The sequence below is a fragment of the Podarcis tiliguerta genome, assembly GCF_965153285.1.
Source record: "Podarcis tiliguerta genome assembly, chromosome: 10".
NCBI lineage: Eukaryota > Metazoa > Chordata > Lepidosauria > Squamata > Lacertidae > Podarcis > Podarcis tiliguerta.
Genome location: NC_139543.1, coordinates 54918501 through 54945584, shown reverse-complemented (window position 1 = coordinate 54945584; position 27084 = coordinate 54918501). Strand labels below are relative to the sequence as shown.

Below are 27084 nucleotides of genomic sequence, written 5' to 3'. Positions count from 1 at the left end.
ATTCCCATACACTAGGGAGGTGAGATCGTCTTTTATGCAAGGCAGACTGAAACTGTTAATGGTATCTGATTTTTAGTCTTTTCTTTCTACTCCTACATCCACTGAAAAATGACTCTAGGTAATAGAGAAGGGGAGGAGCTGAGGGGCTGCATTTAATGGTGGCATTTTGAAACAGCGCTTTCTACAAGATGGTAAAGCCATTCGGTCTTCTGGCACACGAATACTAGTGAACAAAGGTTCATTTCTGTGTTCCTTTCATTGTTCAGGCCAAGCTCCACACTCTTGGGGCTAAAAATAAAACCTTTGTGCACTTGAGATAAAATCCTAACAAGTGGCATGTATATATATTTGAACCACCTTGCTAGAAACAGGAAAAGATGCAGGGAAACAGCTGTCAACAGTAATAAACTAAATTAAATGACTGGTGATGGCCAGCAGCCCTAATAAATGGGATACACACATAAACTGGAAAAAGGCAATTCAATGCTACTGGGGCTTGGCTGGGTAGACGGAGCTCTTCCGTACAACAAATGGTACAAAGCTGGTCAGGGAATATGCTTCTTCATAGCCCAATAGTCAGAAAGACCATTAAAAAAAAAACTTCTGAAGTGCCAGGACACGTAAACAATGACGGTGTAAAAATGTTTTTGTGCCACAACTGCACCTAAAGAGATCTTGTAAAATTAGCAAAAAAAATTATAAAAAGCATCCAAATCTCTGCTGGAAGTGCAATAAAGAAGTGGGGACATTATACCATATGTGGTGGGGGTGTAAGGTGGTAAGACAATTTTGGAATGAGATACATGAGGAGATCAAAAAGATCCTCAGGAGCTCTATTTCAAAAAAACCAGAGTCATACTTACTGAGTTTATTGACAAACGACATACCCAAGGACAAAAGTGCAAAATATCGGAAAACAGAAAAAGTACCACAAATGACAGAATGGCTAGTTAAGATTTGTGAGTTTGCCGAGATGGAAAAAATGACTGCAAGAATCAGGGGCTGCTCCAATCAAAAATTCTATACAGAATGGGAATGCATGGGAGAATACATGAAGAAATATGGTGTTAAAGCAGAACTCTTAATAGGCAATTGTTAAGCGTGTAAGGACACAAGAAGTAATTATAATTTAACAGTTTTCAAGTTACTCTATTTTATCAAAGCAACTAGAAAAAAGTATATATTATGATGGGAAGATCTCACACAGGTGAGGGGAAGCAGTGGGGTGGCGGGGAGGGTTAGGTTGAATTTGGGAAATAAAATAATACAGTGGTGCCCCGCAAGACGAATGCCTCGCAAGACGGAAAACCCGCTAGACGAAAGGGTTTTCCGTTTTGGAGGTGCTTCGCAAAACGAATTTCCTATGGGCTTGCTTCGCAAGACGAAAATGTCTTGCGAGTTCCTGCGATTTTTTTCCGCTCCCCACCCCCTTTTTCTAGGCACTAAGCTGCTAATAGCCTTTTAGCAGCTAATCCGCTAATCCCTTAAGCCTTTAATAGCTGCTAATAGCCGCTAAACCACTAATCCACTAATAGGGTTGCTTCGCAAGACGAAAAGACCGCTAGACGAAGAGACTCGCGGAACGGATTCTTTTCGTCTTGCGAGGCACCACTGTATATGGAACAGCAAAGGATATAATAGATTCTTATAGAATAGTAATATATTGTAACCAGAATAGAAGTTAAAAAGGGGAAGTAAATGTACTTTTAGCATTTTCATTATTGTAATAGTCATTATTATTTCTTATCAGTAGAAGGCAATGTTAATTTAGACTTCTTTGTTTTGCTGTTTGTATAATTTTTTTTTAAGCCGATAAAAAAAGAGGGGGGGGGTCTTCTTCTTGGACTGAGTAAAAAGAGAAACAGCTACAGTATTTAGACTGCGTTCCTTACTCTGATGTTCCTATCCAGAGAGGATCCATGTCCAAATACAGAGCCCATGGTTTTGCTACAAATGCACAGAAAAACCAGGAATACCCATGTGGAATTATATACAGTGGTGCCCCGCAAGACGAATGCCTCGCAAGACGGAAAACCCGCAAGACGAAAGGGTTTTCCGTCTGCAGAGGTGCTTCGCAGGACGAATTTCCCTATGGGCTTGCTTCGCAAGACGAAAATTGACGAAAAATTTTGAATTTTTCGCCCGCTCCAAAACCCCTTTTTCTGAAGCGCTAAGCTGCTAAAAGCATTTTAGCAGCGAAACCACTAATCCCTTAAGCCTTAAAAAGCCGTTTTTAGCCCTTAAACTGTCAATAGCGCTAATAGCGCTAATCTGCTAATGGGCTTGCTTCGCAAGACAAAAAAACCGCAAGACGAAAAGACTCGCGGAACGGATTCTTTTCGTCTTGCGAGGCACCACTGTAGCTCACGGCAAGTTTTAAGAACAGAACAAGGCATCCTGAACTCAGGTAGCCAATATTCAGCACTACATACAGCACTAAGGTTCAGCCGTGTGCAATAGTCACCTCTTGGGGAAGCTCCAGTTTGGAACGGTCTGTTCCCTCCTTCGACTGCAGGCCCATCAAGTAAGGTACAGGAGCATCGAGGAAATGCAGGAGAGAGGCTGGGAGGATGGGGACATAGACATGTTGCCACTGAAATGGGAACAGCAGCGTGGTGATCCCTTCTGCAACCGTCATCAGTCTCTGGTAGTCTAAACAGAGAAAACCAAGACAGAATTACTATATCGCTCCTCTTAAAAAGCCATCAACACATCAGCATTAGACAGACGGCAAGTGCAGAGCAATTCTTAAACCCACAGAGCACGTTTTGCAGCTATTCGTCAGCTTGATTTAAGTGTGCGGCACGAGCTCGCTGCTTGTTTAAAACGGATTGAAATATTAACTCCAGAACTATTACACAAAGAAAGCTATGAAATTTTAATAGACACATCCAGCTATGATACAAAATTTAAAAAGTGAATTTAAGATGAACACCAGGAGAACGGCAAAGCGGAATTATGTACATTGCTCTGCTGAATTGCCAGAGGAACAGCAATATGCAGATGGGACAAGAAAGGAACCAACAGCAAGGGGAGCAACGGCTGTCATGCCCGTTTTTGCTCATAATTGTTCATTAGGCTGAATTTTCAGCTCACGTGTTAGCAGGCTCCAGGAAGTGAGGCAGCCTGCAAATCCACCTTGACGGAAAATCAGAACTAACTACACAAACGTGAAATGCACCCTAGGACTTATTTTTAAAACAAGATTTCAAGCCAGTACTCTCAAACTCACCAGTACCCTGTCAGCATTTTATTCCTGTGTATTCTATTAAGTTTCTAGCCAGAAAGGATGTTTGTACAATAACTGATATAAAGTGTTCTTCTTTTGATGCTGCCCGATACTGTTCCAACAATTCCAACCTGATCTTCGACTACTTCTTCCATATTAGAAAGTGCAAATGATTCTGTAGGGGAGGGGGCTCTAAGTGAAGGTTTCACATGAATGTAAAATATATCCCAACTGAAAATCGTCAAGTGGCTCACCAGCATTTAACAGTGATTTAATTTCTCTTCTTGAGTCGGAACAGTTGTATTCATATTAACTCTAGTTGGTTAATTAAGAATGGATTCCCACAGTTTAGACTCCTTCACATTTATTAATTTTGTGTGTGTGCATGCGCGTGTGTGTGTGCGAGCACACACACACAAAACACACAGTCAGATTAACAAGGACAGGTCTTATGCCTTTTCCCACAACAGAAAAAGTCCTATGACTTACAAGCACATGGTCCAAAGAGGTCAAAAGAAATACTGAAATGTTTACTATGAGCACTCCACCAGGGTGCCATATGGAAGGAAATGCACCCTCTTCTTAAGTATTCCGTTCCCAAACTTTCAGGTAAAGGTAAAGGGATCCCTGACCATTAGGTCCAGTCGCAGACGTCTCTGGGGTTGCAGCGCTCATCTCGCTTTATTGGCCGAGGGAGCTGGCGTACAGCTTCCGGGTCATGTGGCCAGCATGTCTAAGCCGTTTCTGGCAAACTAGAGCAGCACACGGAAACGCCGTTTACCTTCCCACCAGAGCGGTACCTATTTATCTACTTGGACTTTGACGTGCTTTCGAACTGCTAGGTTGGCCGGAGCAGGGACCGAGCAACGGGAGCTCACCCTGTCACGGGGATTCGAACCGCCGACCTTCTGATCGGCAAGCCCTAGGCTCTGTGGTTTAACCCACAGCTCCACCCACATCCAAACTTTACACAGCTTTAAATATGGCTTTAGAAGAGGGAGGCTACCATTGTAAACTAAATTTAGAAGTATTAGCTTGGAAACACAGGTCAAATCCATTCTAAATGCATGTGCGCCATGTCTACACTTTTATACTGCCTCCCATTAGCTGAATAGCTTCCTATTTATTACCTCTCTGCTGGAGGAGCGTTAATGAGCAAAATAAAAACCACTGCCTCTCAAGTATATTATCTCTTTTTATGCCTTATCTACATCAGAGTATATTGCCAGGCTTTCAGCACAGAAAAACAATTTGATCAGTATTCACCCAGGAATTTAAAATTGCTAGGGGGCGGCACTGGCAGCCCAAACTCCCTCTTTATCTCTAGCACAATGAAGCCTTCTCAAGAGGGCGGAAGCTTAGGAAAATGTACTTTTTGAAAGGGAACAGCAAATAAACAATTTAATTATTTGTTGAAAATAAATCCAGCTATACAGGTTACAAAAGAACCAAATAATACAAATAACATATAATAAAATTCAACATCAGAACAAATACAGTCGCCTAAAAATAGTCGAGCAGGCTGAACTACTAATCAGCTAAACATTAATCAAGAGACAAGGTGGTGTAGTGGTTAAGAGCGCTGAACCAGGACCTGGGAGACCAGGGTTCAAATCGCCACTCAGCCCCGAAGCTCACTGGGTAACTTTGGGCCCAGCACTGTCTCTCAGCCTGATCTACCTCACAGGGTGGTTGTGAGGTCTGCATATGCCATCTTGAGCTCCTTGGAGGAAAGGCAGGATCTAAATGTATTAATACATACCAAAACCTCGAAAGCCTCAGAAAATTAAAAAAGAATTAGCCAGGCACCAGAAGGATGACAATACTGGCCTTCCAAAGACAGGGTGCCACCTGTTACAAAACCACAAAGTGAGTTTCCCCCAGTGGCGGAATGTGAAAATGTGGCTCCTCCCATAAGCAATGATCATGCACACTCTTCCACACATATCCTGAACACATATCATCAATTTCATAAAACAAAAATGTTCCAGTATGTACGATGGAAAAAGTTTTGGAGAGTTCTTTAATTTTTTAAAAAATGTATATATTACCTTATTCGTTTAAAAAACTGTTTCAGATGTCTTTCTTCTTAAATGTTATTTAAAAACATAGTTATTTTGTTGTTCTTGTTTTATTTTTAATTCTACCTTCTTAACTTTCTGGTGGTTGCAGTTCTGGGCTCCTTCGGGAGGAAGAATGGGCTACACATTTAATACACAAAATAAATAAATTAGGGGGTAGCCAATGTAGTTTCCCCAGACCACATGGCCAATAGTCAGGGATGATGGGGGCTGTAGCCCCACATCTGGAGGGCAGCCTCACATCTGGAGGGATAAACCTACTTGAATTCATCTATCTGGCACCAACATTGCTGTCCTTTCAGTGCAGGCAAGGATATGTTTATTCTTCCACTTTTTTTCAATTTTAAAACTTTCCCCTCTATAATTAAAAAATCCTCTCCCCTCCCCCCTAGTTCTTAGTTATGTTTTAATTTTATGTAGTATCTTGTTTTTGTAAACTGCCCTGGAAGAATATGAATCTTTAAATTAAATAACAACAAATAAATGCCTATGAACAGAAAAAGGCTTAAATTGCAAGGCCAGGGGAATTTAAACTCTTCTTTAAATTGCTTGCAGGCACACATCCGAAACAGATTTCCTCCTTTCTGCAGAGTTAACAATTTAATTCACCCCTCTCTGGTAGCAATCTTGTGCTGGTAGCATTTGTCACTTATCTTCAGGAAGCTGTATTAACAGCCTCAGAATAGGATAAGTTTTAAAATGTTGGACCGCACACTTTCCCACAATATTCATGACACACACATGATATATAAGCAAATAAAATACATGTGTGCACACACACGCCTTCAAAGGGGCAGCACAGAAATTCAGATACAGAAGAAAAATTAAAAAGTGAGGTAATTGCTTTTAAAAGTCAGTCCAGAAGACCCTGCAAACTATTTTAAATATGTTAAGAAAAATATTGGTGTGAAATGCTCTGAGCTAAGCAGTCAAAAGGGTTAACACCCAAAAATAAGCAACGTCTTTCCACAGAAACTGCCGTACTCCTGAAGGTTATAATTTTCTTGGAAGGCAGTCACAGCCTTTGCAACGATGGTGAATCTTCAGTTGGTGCTTAGACTAAATTTGTAGGAGAATGCAGAGCACACTGTTAAGATATATGCATTTGGCTTTAAAAGATATTGTTTGGCTGTTTCAGGTCAGTTCTTTTAAAAACATTGTTTCTGAAAAAACCACCACCCGCTATTACCATTCATGTGGGCAAGTTAGACGAAAACTCAGCAACCTGATTGAACTAAAAGTTAAGTCAGCTTACCTTGAGAATAAAGAAGGATCTGCATTTCTAGGAGAACACACGTAAAAACCTGGATGAGGTTCTCCAAACCCAATAACTCAAAGGCCTCCCGGAGAGGGTAGTCGGATAGCGGGAGTTCATTAGGCCCGGGTCTCTGGCAAAAGATAGGCTCATAGACCCCGTAGAATTTGAGAGACCTTCCTGGAGGCGGAAGGGGCACTTCATAAAGAATGTTATGGATGTAGCTCTCCAGGGGTAAAGGTGGAGGTTGCTGGGAGGTGACTGCCTTGTAAAGCTGGATGAGGAATTTCTTGCAGGCTTGCATGAAAGGAAGGGGAGCAATGAGGCAAATGCACTTGGAGACGTAGAGAGTGTCCCTGTTGATATCGTAGGAGTTGTAGCGTTGCATCTTGGCCAGCGACGTGGAGTCACCTTCGTCGAGGCTGCTTGCCAGGGAGTCCATGCTGCACGACGACGAGGCGCAGACGCTGTTGCATTGCTCTGCGTTGTGCATTTGATAAAGCGTCTGCATAGCTGTGCAAATCTGCTTGCTCGTGACCTCCTCGTAAAAGGTGAGTACGAACCCGTAAGTGCGGGAACCGTCTTCCCGGGTAATGATGAACGAGTGGAACTGGGGGTCTCTGTTATCGGTCTGAGTCCTGAAGGATAGCCCTTTGGGCATACATAACTGCAAGAAGAGTGGGGAGGGGGAACACAACACATCAGTAGCTCATCTAATTTTACCTGGTATAATCCACAAGGATGTTTCTCTTGTGCAGGCCCCAATGCAATGTCCAGGAGCTCACACCATTTGTATAATTCCTGTTTGGTTCAAGAGGGTTTGCACAGGAGATGCTTATGGCAGAAGAAGATGGAGAAAGCTATCTTGTTAAACCAGTTAATTAAAAAAAAAATCTGCACTCTTGAAAATAAGATTCCCAGCCTCAAGCACAAAAGGACATAGCCTTTAATTTGTATTTTTTATGAAGCAAATGGAATGACTTTGCACAATTATACTGCAACAGCCATTTGGCACCGTTCATAAATTCATTTACAGCCTCATGAGTTAAATGTGAGTATCTCAATAATGCAGCGAACAAGAGCTCCTCTATTTCCTTTGTCAGTAATGTGGAGTACACATAATTCTTAAAAGGGAGCAAAATTTACTGGTAAAAAAAAATAAGCAAGCAAAAGCTGAATTGTTCAAGGAAACCGCAATCAGAAAAAAGGAAGAAAGGAAAACCCAACCAGGATTCCCCATGGAACAAATAGCTGCAGCAACTTTATACAAGTTACAAAGAAATATATGTTCTTATTAATTTTGGTAGTGGAAGCATAGGTGTAAAGCAGGCATGTCCAAAATCCGTTTCGGGGGCCGAATACGGCCTGCCAGTTGGTTTAATCCAGCCTCTGTGGCAGTTTATTTCCTGGGGTAAAATCCTAAAAAACCTCAACAACTTCAATCCTAAAAAAAGCCCTTCACTTCATCAAATCTGGCCCTCTTTGAAAAAAGTTTGGACACCACTGACTGTAAAGGTAAAGGCAAAGCATAACCGTATTTAGCATCCAACAAGGTAAAATCCCATTATTCTCACTCAATGCCGCTAGCTACAGAGAACACTAAAATTACTGATTTACCAGACGTGAAATGCAACTCAACCATTGGCACTGGAAGCAGAACAGTGAGACGGGCAAGTGTAGATCTAGTATTGTCATCACTGTGAGTCATTCAGACTGGGTCCTCAAAATCCCTTTTACAGTTAATGCATGGATATGACTCAGTAGCAGGGTTTAATTTCATCTAACTGATAGCCTGTGTTACAATTTTATGGTTCATGTCAACAAAGGCTATTTCTGGATGGCAGCCATGCATTCATTCAAAATGTTTCCAGATTGTTAATGCTCACAGGGCAGCATTTCTACCACCACATCCTGCAATCAGAGATTTTCCAGGCTAGATTTAAAACTGAGATTGATTCAACAACAACAAAATACATTTGGGGTATACTGGACAACATCTATGGAAGGAAGCATAAATTTGGAAATGCCTCACTGAGGTATGTGATGTGGGCTTGTCTGCCACTTAACAGAAGATTCAAAATATTTATCTATAATTTGCGTGTGCCTGGGCGTTTGCACGTGAGAGAGAGATCATGTGTAACACAAGCCCCTGTGGGATGTGTACGTCCACAGTAAACACACACTCAAAATCACAGAACTGTAGAGTTTGGAGGGACTACGAGGATCATCTAGTCCAACCCCCTGCAATGCAGTAATCTTTTGCCCAACGTGGGGCTTGAACCCACAACCCAGAGACTGAGTCTTGTTGGGCATTTAGTAACTGCAAAGCAAGGACTGCCTGTAAGCTAGTGGCCACAACTCAAGGTATTGACAATCATTTATAAAGCCCTAAACAGCTGAGGGCACAAGGTGTTGCATGTGCACCTCCTCTAGTGCCAGACAACACAATCCTAATGATGGGGAAGGAATTCTGTTTGTGGTCCTCCTGAGGTATTGTGGTGAGAGGGACTTGCAGAAGGGTCTTGTCACTGTCCAGAGTGAGGAATCAACTCTTTCTTGTCAAAAGTACACTTACAAGTTAGGAAAATGCATGTCTATTCATAAACACACGTTTTCATTGATGTTTTTTTCCTGTGAAAATGCTTTGAGATATTATATGGGATGTGATTCACAAATGGAATCAAACCAAGAAATAATACATTAAATGAACATATATTCATTAGACTGTTTGGCAGCTGCAATTCTAGCCAATAATATTCTGCCAGTAGGGAGTAGATCAAGCAAGGGTAGTGATTGCGGCAGGATCTACCATTTTTCAGGGCTATGACTTACTCAACCTTACGTTTCCAGGCTCATAGATCCTAAAATAGGTGTGGAGGATTCCCTGGTCCTGAATGGGGTAACTGTGCCCCTGAAGGACCAGGTGCGCAGCCTGGGAGTCATTTTGGACTCACAGCTGTCCATGGAGGCACAAGTTAAATCCGTGTCCAGGGCAGCTGTGTACCAGCTCCATCTGGTACGTAGGCTGAGACCCTATCTGCCCGCGGACTGCCTTGCCAGAGTGGTGCATGCTCTGGTTATCTCCCGCTTGGACTACTGCAATGCGCTCTACGTGGGGCTACCTTTGAAGGTGACCCGGAAACTACAACTAATCCAGAATGCAGCGGCCAGACTGGTGACTGGGAGCAGCCGCCGAGACCATATAACACCGGTCTTGAAAGACCTACACTGGCTCCCAGTACGTTTCCGAGCACAATTCAAAGTGTTGGTGCTGACCTTTAAAGCCCTAAACGGCCTCGGTCCAGTATACCTGAAGGAGCGTCTCCACCCCCATCGCTCTACCCGGACACTGAGGTCCAGCACCGAGGGCCTTCTGGCGGTTCCCTCACTGCGAGAAGCCAAGTTACAGGGAACCAGGCAGAGGGCCTTCTCGGTGGTGGCGCCCTCCCTGTGGAACGCCCTCCCACCAGATGTCAAAGAGAACAACAACTACCAGACTTTTAGAAGACATCTGAAGGCAGCCCTGTTTAGGGAAGCTTTTAATGTTTGATGTATCACAGTATTTTAATATTCTTTTGGAAGCCGCCCAGAGTGGCTGGGGAAACCCAGCCAGATGGGCGGGGTATAAATAATAAATTATTATTATTATTATTATTATTATTATTATTATTATTATTATTATTATTATAAAATAGTCACGTAGAAAGGACTTAATACTAATTCCCAGGGTGGGGGTGGGGAATAAGCAAGAAAGGATAAGAAGCAACAGCTTGGGAAAATTTACATTTGCCAATGGATAAGGACATGAGTCACCTGGGATATCCCCCATAATTTAAGTGCAGGATGAAAAGCAGCCATTGCTGTCTGTGAGAAAACAGAGGTTTCAATGTTTGTTACATCCTGCAAGGTTCAGTACAAATGGAGAGCTGCAGTTTAGAAAAGGATTCTCCCTTCCTATCTCCTTTTCCATGAACTAGATTTCTCAGAAGCCATTTGCAATCCATTTAACATCCAGCAGTCCCAGAAAGCTCCCCCATGGGCTAACTTTCAAAAAAGCTCATGCATTCGCCTCCAAGGAAGACCACCAATTGCTATTTATATAAAAGGCAGGCAGAAATGCAAGGCAATGACAAAACTAATACTAAAAGAAAAAGAGCAACGAAAGCCAGCAACCGCCTATGGTTATTGTTAGCGGGGGAGAGAGAAATGCTCTCTAAAGTGAGGCTTTTATTCCCCAGCCCTTAAAATGACAACAAACAAGATTTCGGGCAGAAGCAGCTCCATAAGGATTATTTATCTTAGCACATTGTTTTCACCCCATCAACATATAGAATGGTGTCATTAATAGGTCAGGAAGTGAAGAAGGCCTAAAGTAGCCTGTTCTGTTTTCGTCTTGGTTCTGATGAGGACTGTAGACCGGGGTAGGCAACCTAAGGCCCGGGGGCCGGATGCAGCCCAATCGCCTTCTAAATCCAGCCCGCGGACGGTCTGAGAATCAGAATGTTTTTACATGAGTAGAATGTGTCCTTTTATTTAAAATGCACCTCTGGGTTATTTGTGGGGCCTGCCTGGCATTTTTAGACGAGTAGAATGTGTGCTTTTATTTAAAATGCATCTCTGGGTTATTTGTGGGGCATAGGAATTCGTTCTTTCTTTCTTTTTTAAAATATAGTCCGGCCCCCCACAAGCTCTGAGGGACAGTGGACTGGCCTGCCCAGAAGGGAAACAGGAGCAAAACAAGTGATGAATGAATGAATGAAAGCCTGTGAGAGAAGAGAGTGAATGTGTGAGTGAGCATGAAAAGGAGGAGAAGGACAAGCAAGATACTGATTGAAGCAAGAATAGGGGAAATGAGCATGAATGTGGTGAACTGAGAGCTTACAGAAGGGGACAACGGGAGGGAGAGAAAACAGGTAAGAGAGGGAAGGAGGCTTGTAAGTCTGGGACAATAGACTGCTTAAGAGTCAGGAACATAAATAAACAAACCCTGGAGGTTTTTAAGCAGAGGTTGGGTGGTCATCTGTCATGGATGCTTTCCTGCACTGCAGGGGGTTGGACTAGATAACCCTTGAGTTCCTCCTAACTCTGCAATTCTATGATTCTATGGCTGTGCTTGCTGATAAGACAAGCCTTAACCTTTGAAATGTAGATGGGATCACCAGGTGGCTCTGAACAGAAGAGGCATGCTGAATTTCTGAACGCATTTGGGACCACAAAGAAGTAAGGGAGGAAACTTCACAGACAGATTGCTCTGTAATTCCAATAATAAATCCCTTGCCACTATTTTGTACCTAGCTCTAAATTTGGGATCTAGTAAACAAAGCAAAACAGTAGGTTCTGCCAAGCCTGAATTCTGCCCAATACTGCTTTATACAAGAGTAATATTCACTGGCAAAACTAGCGTTCCACCAATAACAGTTGACGAAGGATAATCTGAAAATCGTACTCCTTTTGAAAGGAATACTTTCAAGCAGAAAACTGGTTCAGTGTGACAGCCTAAAAGCCAACAAGGAAACAGAAGGGGAAACTAACCCAAAGCTTCTCTGCTTAAATTTAGGGGGCAAGCCTACGTTTACTTGGAAATTAAGCTTCATGGAACTCAGTGGGTCTCAGCGCATTAAAAAAAAAAAAGGGGGGGGGGACTTCAAGTTGATATGCAGCCTTAAGCAATCACTACACCAAAATCCTACACTGCTACTTTCCCCAGCCTCCCCAGCCTACTTTTCACCCTGTGGCTGAAGGAGATAGGAAGAGAGGAAGGCTGAAGCATGCAAGAGAAACCAGCCTTCCTATAGAGATGGGGAAAATAATGGAAGGAGGAGCCCTCTCTTTGGAAGGAGTTTTCTCTACATACCATGTTGACTGCATCTTGATCAAAGGGGTTCCACTCTATGTTCTGGGGATAGTGAGCCAAGACTTTGGACTTGAAAGTTCTTCTTAAGGGGCTCTGGTCAAAGTTTTCTCCTGCAACAAATAAACACAATAGTCACAACAACTGGTTTGCAAGACATCTGGCCTGCTCAACATCTGATCAAAGAAGAAAATGCAGAGGGAAAGGACATGTACATTTTTACTTCATCGGCTTTTAGAAAAGGAAGGTCTAAAGGACGTGCACAAGATGCATTCAGCCGTTCCTTCCTTCAGTTAACTTGGTTCTGTAATTTGAACTGATGTGGGTGCATTTTAAAGCTACTAAAAGCAGTGCTGAAAACTCACAATCGTCATTAGGGGCTGCTGTAGAATGGCTGTGAGCCAAACTGGCAACTTAATACTCTTGCCCAAGTTTAATGTATTCAGTCTAATCTCCGGCATACTTGCATGGTATACAACAGTGTCTGCAATAAGAAACAAATGTGAAAAAATGTGATCCAGGGATCAGCTCCCCATCACCAAGGGAGGAATGCTCATGTTTGTCTACTTAAGAAAAAGCTGGTAGAAAGGTCCACTGAGGCACTCCAAAAAACTCCTGCTCAATGAGACCTAGAAGTTTCAGCATCTCTACAAAGGGCCAAGCCACCATGTTAACTGCATCTATGCACTGGTCATGCAGCCCTGTTGTTTTTAATGCAGAAAAGCATCAGGGAAAGGGGCTGAAAAGTATGAGGATCCTAGCAAGCAGCCAAGGTGTTTTAAACCCAGGAAATGCCCCATTGGCACCATTAGGGAGGAAAGCATTGAATTCTCTCTAGCCACTTGGTAGGATAGTGATAATTATCAGCCCACCACAAGCAGATGCTATTTGCACTTCTGAAAACCTCCATGTTGAACACTGTAATGCCTAACAGGTATGGCGTCACCAGAGTTCTCTAGCAAAAGCGCAACTGAATATAAGTTGCATAAGGAGACCACAGTTCATTTCAACTGGGCTTGCACGGGAGACTTGCCTATGGTGGTGTGCTTTATGCCACCTGCTTCACGTGGCAAAACATCTCAGGCTGGCCCTAGACAGTGATAGCACCAAACTTCAGGAGATGGGAACTTCAGAAAGGAAAAGTGAACCCACAACATTCTTCTTGGTTGAGAAACAAGGCGAAGGGCATTCAATTTAGCACCATCAGTTTCAGTGCTGGCCCCTCGTTCCCCACCCACCCCAAAAGTATAGCACTATATCTAGCAGTAGTAAGCATTAGTAGTAGTAGTAGTAGTAGTAATAATAATAATAATAATATTTATACCTTGCCCATCTGGCTTGGTTTCCCCAGCCACTCTAGAGGCTTATAGCATATATTAAAACACAGCATAACATCAAACATTAAAAACTTCCTGATGCTGGGCTGCCTTCAGATGTCTTCTAAAAGTTGTGTAATTCTTTATCTCCTTGACATCTGAAGTGAGGGTGTTCCACAGGTAGGGTGCCACTACCAAGAAGGCCCTCTGCCCGATTCCCTGTAACTTCGCTTCTCTCAGTGAGGGAACCAGCAGAAGACCCTCGGAGGAGGACCTCCATGTCTGGGCTGAGTGACGGCGGTGGAGATGCTCCTTCAGGTATACTGGACAGAGGCCATTGAGGGCTTTAAAGGTCAGCACCAACACTTTGAATTGTGCTCAGAAACGTCCTGGGAGCCAATGTAGGTCTTTCAGGACCAGTGTTATAAGGCCCTGGTGGATCCCCCCTCTCTGCTAGTGGAACAGATTTCTACTGTGCAACGGAGCTTACCCTTCCTCTGCTTTAAAGGGTTGGGTTGATGGCAAGACCCTAAATTAACTTCTGTGCCCAGTCCCAGCTGCCTGGAGCTGATGGGAATTGGGAGTCCCACAAAATCTGGAGATAAAATCCTAGATAGAAAACAATCAATACTTGTTATCACCTACAAGAAAGATACTAGGTTCTGTTGAGGTAGTTCCACATTTCTTCAGGAACGCCTAAGTCTTATCTCAGAATCCTTGTGCATCATAAAAACTACATAAAAATGCACCTTAGACATAAGGCACCCTCAAGCCCCATAGCTCATGTGGCTAAACTTCAGCTCCCCAGAAGCTGTTATCACTCCCATCAGCCCCAGCCAATATGGCCAATGGGAAGGGAAGATGGGAACTGTAGTCTAGCAACTTCTAGTAAACCATAGTCTATTAAACTGTAGTCTAGCAACTTCTAGTAAACTATACCTGCCCTTAGAGAATGGCCTGTCCGTTAACTGCTGAACTTCTCACTCAACTCAGCAAGGTACAATCTGCTGGTTAGGATCATTTTGAAACTTTACACAGAAGCAAGCCAATGTTTATCTTGTAATACACTTGTGCCAGGGGAAGGCTGTAATATAATATATAATAATAATTTATTATTCATACCCCGCCCATCCGTCTGGGTTTCCCCAGCCACTCTGGGCAGCTCCCAACAGAATATTAAACACTCGATAAAACAGCTTCCCATCAAGCAAAGATGTACAATAAACACATCTCCAGCTATGAGTCTCATCAAATTCACCACTTTTGTTTTTTCAGCAATATATCTGTTTAGAATATACACCTAAAAGTAAACATAAAAGCCATTCTCAGTTTGTTATTTTCCTGGAACATATACACCTCCACACATTTACATACATTTTCCTGTCTCTGCTTTAAATTGGAGAAAAATGTCCTGCTCATTTTTTGCTTTTTAGAAAAAAATAATAGCTACTAACACAAAAAGATGCAATGTGTAGTAAGGCCCAGTTTAGAAAAGCAATTGCAAAAGAGGACTAAATACAACACAACACAGAGAAATACACATGTGTATACAGGCTGCCAATCAAAGGGCTGAAAACACTGCAACGAATGGTGCAGATTACTGCTTGTTGTAGAGCAACATTGTATAGTTATGTAGACTTATCTGCTTGGTGCGTATGTTGTGGTGTACTGCAGCCAGTGCTTTGAAGTTTGGAAAACTCATATGAGAACTGGAGCAAGCATCGCTCCACCACCCTCACAGCAATAAATATGGATCTTGGCATCTAATATATAATTGTAGGTTTTTCTAGGTATTTGAGACTTGCATATTTTGAAATTTTAAAGTTGAACAAAAATCATTTTGCTGAATAACTGTATCACTAGAATTACTTTCTCAGCTGAAAAAAATATAATCCACAAAGCCAAACACTGAGAAGAGTTCCAGTAGTTCTACTTTTGCTTACTTTGTACTGCAAAAATAAAGATGTTTTCAAGCACCTGCAAAGGTGAGGAATGCATGTCTTGGGGGTGTCATAAGTTAGTAATTATAATATTAACTTACAAATTGCACTGGCTCAGTAACTTATTTTAATTCGCATATGGCAAGATGCGGGAAATCAAAACTATTCATCAAAAGTAAGTCTGAATGCACTTATTGGGACTACCTAGCTAGATAAATGTGCACAGGATTGCAGTCATGCACTCAAACATGTTCTGAAATACAGAAAATGGTGCAATTTATTTGCTTTCTAAGCCTTTGTAAATATTGCTGTGTCCCACTCACACTCATTCTAAAATCCCATAATAGGCAGTATTATGGCAGTAAGCCTTTACGTCCTAATCCAAGAGAAAACTACTATAATAAATTACCATTGCAGTGGCACTCTATGACTGATATGCAAACTAATGGGAACTGCAGAGCATAAAATAATAAGAGGATTTCACCCAACGCAGACCTGCAACAGGGCTAGAAATTATTGAAGAAATAATAATGTGTGTGATGCAATAAAGTTGTATTTTATTAATCTGTTGCCATTTTTTCCTCTAGTGAATATATGAAGATACAGCCGAAGGGAAAACTCTACTAAAAATGAGTCTCCAGAAAAGAGAACTGTGAATGTCTGACAATATATATAAAACAGTATGTTTTATTACAAGCTCTCAGTGTTGTGGAGTCTCCGAGTTAGAAGTTTCAAATGTTGCAAAATTAGACTAACAATAAGGGTAAATACTGGCTTACTAGTGTAACGTTTCATTTTTTGAGCATCCTTTAAAATTTCATCAAGGATGAATGGAGATTTGCACACATTTCTATGGTCCAAGTCCAACACTTTTAGGCACTGTGCTACACTGGTTTTCAAGTCAGATTTCATTGTTAAAGTAAGACTTTCTTAAATGCAACATACTGTGGTACCTTGGGTTAAATACTTAATTCGTTCTGGAGGTCCGTTCTTAACCTGAAACTGTTCTTAACCTGAAGCACCACTTTAGCTAATGGGGCCTCCCGCTGCCGCTGCACCGCAGGAGCCCGACTTCTGTTCTTATCCTGAAGCAAAGTTCTTAACCTGAAGCACTATTTCTGGGTTAGCAGAGTCTGTAACTTGAAGCGTATGTAACCCGAGGTACCACTGTACTTGTTACTGTTAGTCAGTATGCACCTTCTGAAGTTATTCTTCCATGCATTAAGGACACATGGGGGGGGGGTCATGCCCTGGCTCCAGTGTCCTTGTGGGACCCACCCTGACCTTCACCTGCTAAGCAAAAGGTCTGAAGGGGAAACCAAACCATGTTTGCCTTAGCACCCAAACATAGTCTTCTCTATGTGCTCAGGAACCAATGTGGAAGAACCTCCTTGCATTCAGCTGAATGTGTATATATTGTATTCATCCTTCTGAAGGGGGCCGGTGGGCAGCAACTTTGTGCAGCCATAAGTCATTCCCTCTGCAAAATACTGCAAGATCATCATTTATTTAGAGACTCTGATGCCAATATGAAAGTTTTGTATGTGCAGGGGGTATGAAAAGAACAATATGTCCTATGTGCACATCGGGCTCCTCTTTTTGTGCATAGTGAGCATTCCCCAAGACCCTGTTTTTTGGCCAGCCATTGTCTTCTAGCCTAACCTACCTCGCAGGGTTGTTTTGAGGATAAAATGAGAAGGGAGAAAACCAGGTATACTACCTCAAGCTCCTTGGAGTAAAGACAGGATGTAAATGCAAGAATGAACAAAATAAACAGTTATAATTAGCTAACTCCTTTCTCTTGTCTGCCTGCAAAATCTAGGGCAATTTAGGCTTACAAATGTGTAACTAAATGTTATGGATGCTGCTGTTAAATTAGCACCTCTCTGTTTTATATGGGGAGCTAAGTGGTCTCCATTAAGCTGTAAATTAAAGTTGCATCATATAGTGTTCTTAGATAAGTAGCCAACAGTGCTTCAAGAATATTGCAGACAATATATTAATCAGGATTAAAATATGCTTAACATTAAAATATTTCACTTTTCCCAAAAACAAATGGGTTTGAAAATCTACTGGGAACCTGGACATTGGGAGTATCTGAAATGTGTAATCAATGCAGGAATAGGATGCCGATTAAAAGCAGCAAGGAACAAGGAAACAAGGAAGAAGAAAAGGAAGTCTAAAGTTATTACTACAGACCATTCCTTAGGAACTGTTAGAATGTGAGAGCAATTTCCTTCTCCCACAGTTTCCCCCCAGTAGCTCTTGTTCCAGAAGATAAAACATTACTTTATGCATCTTACATCCTCCCACAAGAACTTGCCTATAAACTCAGATGCTTGCCTAAAGGGCAATTTTCCAGGTTCCACTACTGTCAGCGAGGCAGGTGGCAACTGGAGATGTGACCTTTCCTTTGATGGTGGCCAAAGTTTTGCAACTCTTCGCCTGGAGAGGTACACCTGGTATCAAAATCTGTAATCTTTTTGGTACCAGAATTTTGGGGGGTGGGGAATCTTGATTCAATTTCTATCTAGTCAGGCTACTGATGTTTTGCTAGAACTGATGCTGCTCTTAATTCAATGCCGTTTTCAGGGGGGTTTTTTTGCACTGAGAGCTGCTCTGGGAACTTGTGTTGAAGGCAGGAGGACAGGATTAAAGCAAAACAAACTTGTTATGACCTTTCACAGGAAATCCTAAAAAGTATTCAGGGTAGCTGTAGGGGACATTTCCAGACCGAAGAAAAAGATTGTCTTCTTCTGGCATATAACCACATCTGCCATGGAGAACCGGGAAATAATAGATTTATTGATTATTGATTACAAGGAATTAATCAAGATTGAACCAATCAAAGGAAGAGTGTTCAATTGAATTTAAAGTGCAAGATGGGTGTGATTACAGGAAATCTGGAGATTAAATTTGTAAGTATCCGCCATCTTTTTTTTTTTTACCTGATGTTCTGTTTGCAGTATCTGAGCTCCTGCCATGACGATCGGCTTCTAGCCACTGGTATAAGACTACATAACACAACAGAAACAAAAAGCACGTATGAACAAAATGAACAGAAAGTGCAGACACACACAAAAACATGGTTAAGAAAAGGAGACATGCACCATGAAGTAGCAATATTTCCTTCCACTGCTTCTGACAGAAAGCAAAAGAATGGAACAATGCATGTTAAGATGGACACACACACACACATATCCACACAGAGCTCAGCCCACCAGGAAAGTCTCCTGCAGGAACCCAATTGAGACAAACACTAGGTGTTTTTTTAATGTGCTCAATCATTTCAAATTTGTGCTGCTTTTCCAAATGGGCTGTGCATTGTCTGTGATAGTAAACAGCAATGGAACACACTAGGGGGTAGTTCAGATATCGCTGCCTCCACACGAGCATCAATGAAGGGGAAGCATTCTATAAAGTTTAAGCAAGTGATCCTTAATCTGTGTTCTAAGAGGTTACAGTGCAGTACAATACAGTTTAGAAGTTAATGCTTGAAGTATGCCAGAAGCCACCCATGAGGCACTGATTCTCCGTCCCTACCAATGTACGGAACAGTGACATCATCTACAGCAGGGATAGGAAGCCTGCGGTCCTCCAAATGTTGCCGGACTACAATTCCCATCACCACTGGCCCTGCTGGCTGAGGATGATGGGAGATGTAGTCCAACAACACGTGGCAGGCTGCACGCTCTCTATGCCTGGACTAAAGGAACACCTACTATGAGAAAAGTACTATGGCAATCAAACTACCATGTAGTGGCCAAAAATACTCTGGGAATATATACTTACGTACAGCATTTGGCCAGCACATGGGAAAGCCATTTCAGGACTGAGTGTCCAGGTGTTGTTGGAGCACAACTCTAATCACCCATGAATATTTCCCATGCTGGCTAGACCTGGTGGGAGTCTGGAAATCTAAAGGCAGCATTCCCTGCAGCCCCAAATGTGTGGAGGGTGGGATACGGTTCTCCATTCCCTGGGCCCTGAATGACAGGGTTAAACAGAAGGGCTGGATACCAGGAGGCAGCATTAACTGGGCAATCTCAAAATTGCAAGGAGGATGCCTGCCCATTGTTCTGGAAGCTGGCGATTGGATGGTGCTTGGAAGTAAGTATTAAAAGCAACACTCTCAACATGTGTGGGCTGCCGCCATGGGCAATGCCAACACCTGAACTGCCCCATCTACAAACAAAATATGAGATGTTAAAATCAGCAATGAAAAGGAATTAGTATTTTAGAACAAGGAAAGCTTCTACACGTAGAATAGAATCATAGAATCATAGAATCATAGAATCATAGAGTTGGAAGAGACCACAAGGGTCATCGAGTCCAACCCCCTGCCAAGCAGGAAACACCATCAGAGCACTCCTGACATATGGTTGTCAAGCCTCTGCTTAAAGACCTCCAAAGAAGGAGACTCCACCACACTCCTTGGCAGCAAATTCCACTGTCGAACAGCTCTTACTGTCAGGAAGTTCTTCCTAATGTTTAGGTGGAATCTTCTTTCTTGTAGTTTGTATCCATTGCTCCGTGTCCGCTTCTCTGGAGCAGCAGAAAACAACCTTTCTCCCTCCTCTATGTGACATCCTTTTATATATTTGAACATGGCTATCATATCACCCCTTAACCTCCTCTTCTCCAGGCTAAACATGCCCAGCTCCCTTAGCCGATCCTCATAAGGCATTGTTTCCAGGCCTTTGACCATTTTGGTTGCCCTCCTCTGTACACGTTCTAGTTTGTCAGTGTCCTTCTTGAACTGTGGTGCCCAGAACTGGACACAGTACTCCAGGTGAGGTCTGACCAGAGCAGAATACAGTGGCACTATAACTTCCCTTGATCTAGATGCTATACTCCTATTGATGCAGCCCAGAATTGCATTGGCTTTTTTAGCTGCCGCGTCGCACTGTTGGCTCATGTCAAGTTTGTGGTCAACCAAGACTCCTAGATCCTTTTCACATGTACTGCTCTCAAGCCAGGTGTCACCCATCTTGTATTTGTGCCTCTCATTTTTTTTGCCCAAGTGCAATACTTTACATTTCTCCCTGTTAAAATTCATCTTGTTTGTTTTGGCCCAGTTCTCTAATCTGTCAAGGTCGTTTTGAAGTGTGATCCTGTCTTCTGGGGTGTTAGCCACCCCTCCCAGTTTGGTGTCATCTGCAAATTTGATCAGGATGCCCTTGAGTCCATCATCCAAGTCGTTGATAAAGATGTTGAATAAGACCGGGCCCAAGACAGAACCCTGTGGCACCCCACTAGTCACTCTTCTCCAGGATGAAGAGGAACCATTGATGAGCACCCTTTGGGTCCGGTCAGTCAGCCAGTTACAAATCCACTGAGTGGTAGCATAGTCAAGACCGCATTTTACCAGCTTCTTTACAAGAATATCATGGGGCACCTTGTCAAATGCCTTGCTGAAATCAAGGTAGACTACATCCACTGCGTTCCCTTCATCTACCAGGCTTGTAATTCTGTCAAAAAATGAGATCAGGTTAGTCTGACATGACTTATTTTTCAGAAATCCATGCTGACTATTGGTGATCACAGCATTCCTTTCTAGGTGCTCACAGATTGTTTGCTTAATGATCTGCTCCAGAATCTTCCCTGGTATTGATGTTAGACTGACTGGGCGGTAATTATTTGGGTCCTCTCTTTTCCCCTTTTTGAAAATAGGGACAACATTTGCCCTCCTCCAGTCTGCCGGGACTTCGCCTGTTCTCCAGGAATTCTCAAAGATGACTGCCAGTGGTTCTGAGATCACATCTGCCAGTTCTTTTAATACTCTTGGATGCAGTTCATCTGGCCCTGGAGACTTGAATACATCTAAACTAGCCAAGTATTCTTGTACTATCTCCTTAGTTATTCTGGGCTGTGTTTCCTCTGCTGAATCATTTCCTCCAAATTCTTCAGGTCGGGCATTGTTTTCTTTATCGGAGAAGACTGAGGCAAAGAAGGCATTGAGGAGTTCAGCCCTTTCTGTGTCCCCTGTTTGCATTTCACCATCTTCTCCTCTGAGTGACCCCACTGTTTCTTTGTTCTTCCTTTTGCTACGAACATACCCATAGAAGCCTTTTTTGTTGTTTTTAACCTCTCTAGCAAGCCTGAGTTCATTCTGTGCTTTAGCTTTTCTGACTTTGTGTCTACACGTGCTGGCTATTTGTTTGAATTCCTCTTTGGTGGTTTCCCCCCTTTTCCATTTTTTGTACACATCCTTTTTTAATCTTAACTCAGTTAAAAGTTCTTTAGATAGCCACCCTGGCTTCTTTAGGCACCTTCCATGTTTCCGTCTCATTGGTATTGCCTGAAGTTGTGCTTTTACTATCTCCCTCTTAACAAACTCCCAGCCATCATGAACTCCCTTTCCTTTTAGTATTACTGTCCATGGGATCTCACCCAGCACTTCCCTAAGTTTTATGAAGTCGGCTTTCTTAAAGTCAAGAAATTGAGTCCTAGTATGCTTGGCTGCTCCTTTCCGTTGTATAGTAAACTTCAGAAGAGCATGATCACTTGCGCCTAATGATCCTTCCACTTCTACCCCATTAACCAGGTCATCGACATTGGTTAGGACCAGATCTAAAATGGCTGTTCCTCTTGTTGCTTCTCCCACTTTCTGGACAATGAAGTTGTCTGCAAGGCCAGTGAGGAATCTGTTTGACCTTATGCTCTTGGCTGAGTTTGACATCCAACAAATATCTGGGTAATTGAAGTCCCCCATTACTACTATCTCCCTTCCTTTTGCATGCTTGGCCATCTGTTCCAGGAAGGCATCATCTATGTCCTCCGTTTGGCTTGGGGATCTATAGTAAACTCCCATAATGAGGTCACTATTATTCTTCTCTCCCTTAATTTTGACCCAAATGCTCTCACTTTGGCTTTGAGGTTCTAAATCTTGGATCTCTTCACAGGTATACACATCCCTGACATATAACGCCACTCCTCCTCCTTTCTTGTCTGGTCTGTTTCTCTGAAATAGATTGTATCCCTCCATTTTTACATTCCAATCGTGGGACTTATCCCACCAGGTTTCAGTGATGCCTATTATGTCATATTTAGTTTGCTGTACCAAGAGCTCAAGCTCATCTTGTTTATTTCCCATGCTTTGTGCATTAGTGTACAGACATTGAAGTCCATTAGTCATTCCCCCGTGTCTCTTATTTAAGGATTTTTTCCTCCCACCACTAGGTCTGCTTGCTGTTTGCTCCATTTGGTCTATGACATTTGGATGATCATCTTCATCAATTAATAGACTCCTTCCTTCAGGAGCACTGTCTCCCTCCCCCACATTAGTCAGTTTAAAGCCCTCCTGATGAGGTTTCTTAGTTTTTTGGCAAAAACATTCCTCCCAACCGTTGTGAGGTGCAGCCCATCGCTTGCCAGAAGTCCATCCTCAAGAAACTGCAGTCCGTGATCTAAGAATCCAAACCGTTCCTGTTTACACCATTTGCGAAGCCAGCTGTTTACTTCCACTATTTTCCTCTCTCTCCCTGGGCCACGTCGTTCAACTGGGAGGACAGATGAGATGACGATTTGTGCATTTAATTGCTTCAATTTCCTGCCCAGAGCCTCGTAGTCTCTTTTGATCTTCTGGAGGCTATTGCTTGCAGTGTCATTGGTTCCCACATGAACCAAGAGGAAGGGGTATTTGTCAGTGGGTTTTATGATTCCTTGCAGTCGTTCAGTTACATCTTGGATCTTAGCCCCGGGGAGACAGCACACTTCCCGAGACATCTTGTCAGGCCCACAGATCACTGCTTCTGTTCCCCTCAGTAGGGAATCCCCTATCACCACTACACGCCTTCTCTTAGGTTTGGTCAGGGTTCTTCCGTGAGCGGTCCGTTCCAAGGTCGCCTGCACATTCCCTGAGGACTGACTTTGCTGCTCATCTTCATATACGTGATCGACTGTAATGAGGGAGAGATCCTCAAATGGAGTCTGCTCTTCGTCTTCCATGCTAGGGGAGAGGACCTCAAAGCGATTGTGTATTTCTAGACAATCAGAGCGAACCCTGGGCCTCCTGCTTCTTTGAGTCACGTTTCTCCACATATCGGGCTCCTGTGTTGGTGAACTAGCCTCCTTCTCAGGGGAGTCCCCTGTCTCCTCCTTGGTGGAGACGGTGTGCTCTGTTGCTTCCAAGAAGAGCTCCAGCTCTCTAATTCTTTGGAGCGTAGCTACACGTTCCTCCAGTTGCTGGATTTTGTCTTTTAGGAGGGCAATCAACATGCAATTGCTGCACGTAAAGCTGCCTGCAACCTTTGGCAAGATGGCAAACATTGCGCAGGAACCGCAGGCGACTGCAGCTGTTCCCTCCCCCTCCATCTTGAGAATGTGTCGTTGGGCTTGAGACTAGCTCCCCTAAATCTAAAAGATGGTTCAAACTTTTGGCTCCTTCTTCAGCCGCTGCCCTGCAAACACGTAATGCCATTGTCTCTCTCCCTTTTTGGTATTTATTCAATTTTTCAATAACAAGAAGCCAAAGAAAACATAATCACATGGCTGACAGGCAGGGATTATGGGAGTTGGGCTCCTGATTTCTCAACCCCACCATATACAGTGTTAGGCTAGTTGGACCAATTGCACGATTCCATACAGGCCATCTTTACATGAAAATTGAGTAATCTGAGAACCTGAGGCTTCCATTTGAGGAAAAAAGTTACTAGTTCGCAACAGCAGCAAAAAGACGTAGACATGAAAATTTGAGGGCAAAGCCTAGTAAAACCTGAGAAAACAGAGCATTATATTTTCCGTGGTCAGGGACAGAGCTTCAGCACCTACTGCAGCATTTTGCTCCTCGCCACAACTGGCAGAAATGGAATGCACTACCTGTACTAAAGATGTGGGTTAAGCTAGGAGATATATGCATAATTTTAGACACATTGCAAACTCCACCTCTCTTTGCTATACGATTTGGGTTTACTATGGTGCTAAGTTCTGACAGAAATTTATGCAGCCCATGAGATTTGCACATCTTTGCAGCAACCTGAAATCACCTGCTTAGAATGGATGGCAGGGTGGGTGTCTGATTCTCGCATCCAATGAAATGTGGGCTTGTTGAAGGGGGCACATTCAGTGTAGGAGAGGCTGAGCCAATGTAAACAGTCTCTTGTGCATTCCAGATTTTTTGAGATGATGCTTACAGAGACCTTTTGTTTCAGTGGTACTTAGTGGGCAAATAGGCACCCCCTTTTAAAAGAAATTGTCCCTTTCCTTCAGAATTATAAAAAAATAATCATTGATTTGATTTTGTAATATGAACACTTAAAATTTAAAGGTCAAATTTATTGGCTAAAGCCAGACTAATCATTTGGGCAGCCCTCTTTAATTCATTTCATGTTTTTAAAACTAGAGATCATCTGCTCTGCAAAAAAGACAGAAAAGTGAGAGAGAGACAGAACAGGTTGAACACTTAGAAGTGTCAACCTGCACTGCTGATGGAAATGAATACACGAGCAGTATACTAATGGTGCTATAACGACAGACAAAAATGGTTGTGTTTATATGGCCTCCGAGATCTCATTACCGCAAGCCATTCCTCTTTGATTAGCTTCTACACAGAACTGAGGTATGCACAGGCAAGACCTACAAATACACTTAGGAACAAGACACCCAAATATTTTCAAATAAAGCTCCTCCATTCATTCCCCAAGAGCTCAGTTATATCAAATGTTGGTCTACTGGGCTTATAAATAAGGGGCTGCCCCATTTTGCTATGAAGTATTCATGCACTTAACACAAGGAGTTCGCTGTGATTGCTTGAGTCTACAAGTTATGCAAATCCCTGAAGTAAACTGATCAGCAAGACCCATTAAAATGAATATTAATTCACAGAGTACAATAAAACTCTTCATATTTTGATTCGCTGGGTCTATAACACAATTCACAGAGCACATGAAATCCTTTTCAAATTACTCTCTATGTGTGTGTTTTGTCTCCAGCAGAGGATAATTTGACTGCTTTAAACAACAGCTTTTCAAAAATACAATCTGAGAAAGGGTGTTTTATTCTAGACTTCCTTCCCATCCTCCACCTTCTGACCTCAATTGAAGGATCTCCACTGTCTGCCTGGAGAGTAACGTTATACCAACCAACAGCTTTGGTTTCTTAATATAGCTACACATCCAAATGCCAGCAGAATAACAAAGACATTCCGGGGGGGGGGGGCAGTGTTGCAATCTGAAAGGTAGACCAAACCTTAAGATTCCGGCTGAGCAATATTCAAGTGAAAGCCACACACAAGCACAAACAACACGGCTGCTTGCAGAATAGAGACCCAACATACATAAACTGTGCTTTGCCTTGAGGAACTAAAAGCTCAATTACAGTTCGTATCATATGCATAATTTTCAGAGATATGATCACTTCCACTTCATGCATATATCGGCTTCGACGCCCCACCCCCCACTGCATTTCGACTGCTAGCTGCAAGCTATTTTATAATACTCTTGGCACACGCAAGGCTTATACCAAAAGGCACCAGTAAGCAGGTGCAGAACTGGCATTTTCAGAATTCTAAGCATGGGAGAGAGCAATTTTCTTTTCGCCCCAAGCCTCTCTTTTCTCCACGCCAAACACGCATGGAATTGAGACATTTCCTTTCTGTTGCCTCCTTGTCCTAGCATTCTAAGCATAGGATTGCTAACGTTTTATTTAAGGCACACCCACGGAGTGAAGCTTCGATACAGCACACATACCCATTAAGAGAGACAGCACTGTCACCCTTGCAAGAAGGCAAGTTCGTGAGGGATGATCACCTGGAACAACCCGAAGTTAATCTTATTATCTTGTATCATAGGAAACAAGGAATGGACATAGGCAGGCTGCCTTAAACCAGACCAAACTGTTGGTCCATTTAGTGCAGTACTGTCTACACTGACTGGCAGCAGCGCTCCAGGGTTTCAGGCAGAATCTCTGCCAATCCTGCCTGCAGATACTGGGGGTTGAACTTGCAGCCTTCTGCATGCAAAGCAGATGCGCCCCCACCAAGCTACAGCCCTCCCCCACCCCTACCTAGAATTGCCAAGTAATGAACCTGCAATCTTTTGCATGCACAGTTGATTCAGAAGAACTATACGGCTATGAGTCAACAGCAGGGTTTAATTTCATTTAACTGATTGTCTTTGTTGACATGAACCATAAAATTGCAGCACAGGCCATTTCTGGACGGCTGCCATAAATCCATTCAAAATGTTTCCAGACTGTTAATGCTCACAGTGGTGGCGTTTTTATCACCGCCACCTCCAAGTGGAGATTTTTCCAATCCAGGAATGACACTAGCTTTTATGAGGCTGCCATCAACACACCTCCTCTGGCTGACCTATGACCTAATCCCCCAAAGCCTGATTCTGCCTTTCCTCCTGGGGCGCTCAGCGTGATCACATCTGGTTCCCCTCGTTATCTTCACAGTAAGGCAAGAGG

At 42.8% G+C, this 27084-nt stretch overlaps 1 protein-coding gene across 9 annotated transcripts in view; it reads right to left on the bottom strand.

The window, feature by feature from the left end:
• The window catches only part of DENND5B (DENN domain containing 5B), a 98532-nt gene that overhangs the window by 33750 nt on the left and 37698 nt on the right, over positions 1-27084 (bottom strand). For 5 of the 9 annotated variants that reach the window (XM_083401321.1, XM_083401324.1, XM_083401323.1 and 2 more), the window contains exons 2-5: positions 18621-18686; positions 12420-12529; positions 6566-7232; positions 2465-2652 (exon numbers count right to left, since the gene is read on the bottom strand). In XM_083401321.1, the coding sequence (XP_083257447.1) occupies positions 2465-2652; positions 6566-7232; positions 12420-12529; positions 18621-18686 (1031 nt within the window). The remainder of the gene's footprint in view (positions 1-2464; positions 2653-6565; positions 7233-12419; positions 12530-18620; positions 18687-27084) is intronic. The other 4 variants (XM_083401328.1, XM_083401322.1, XM_083401326.1 and 1 more) reach the window with 1 other exon arrangement.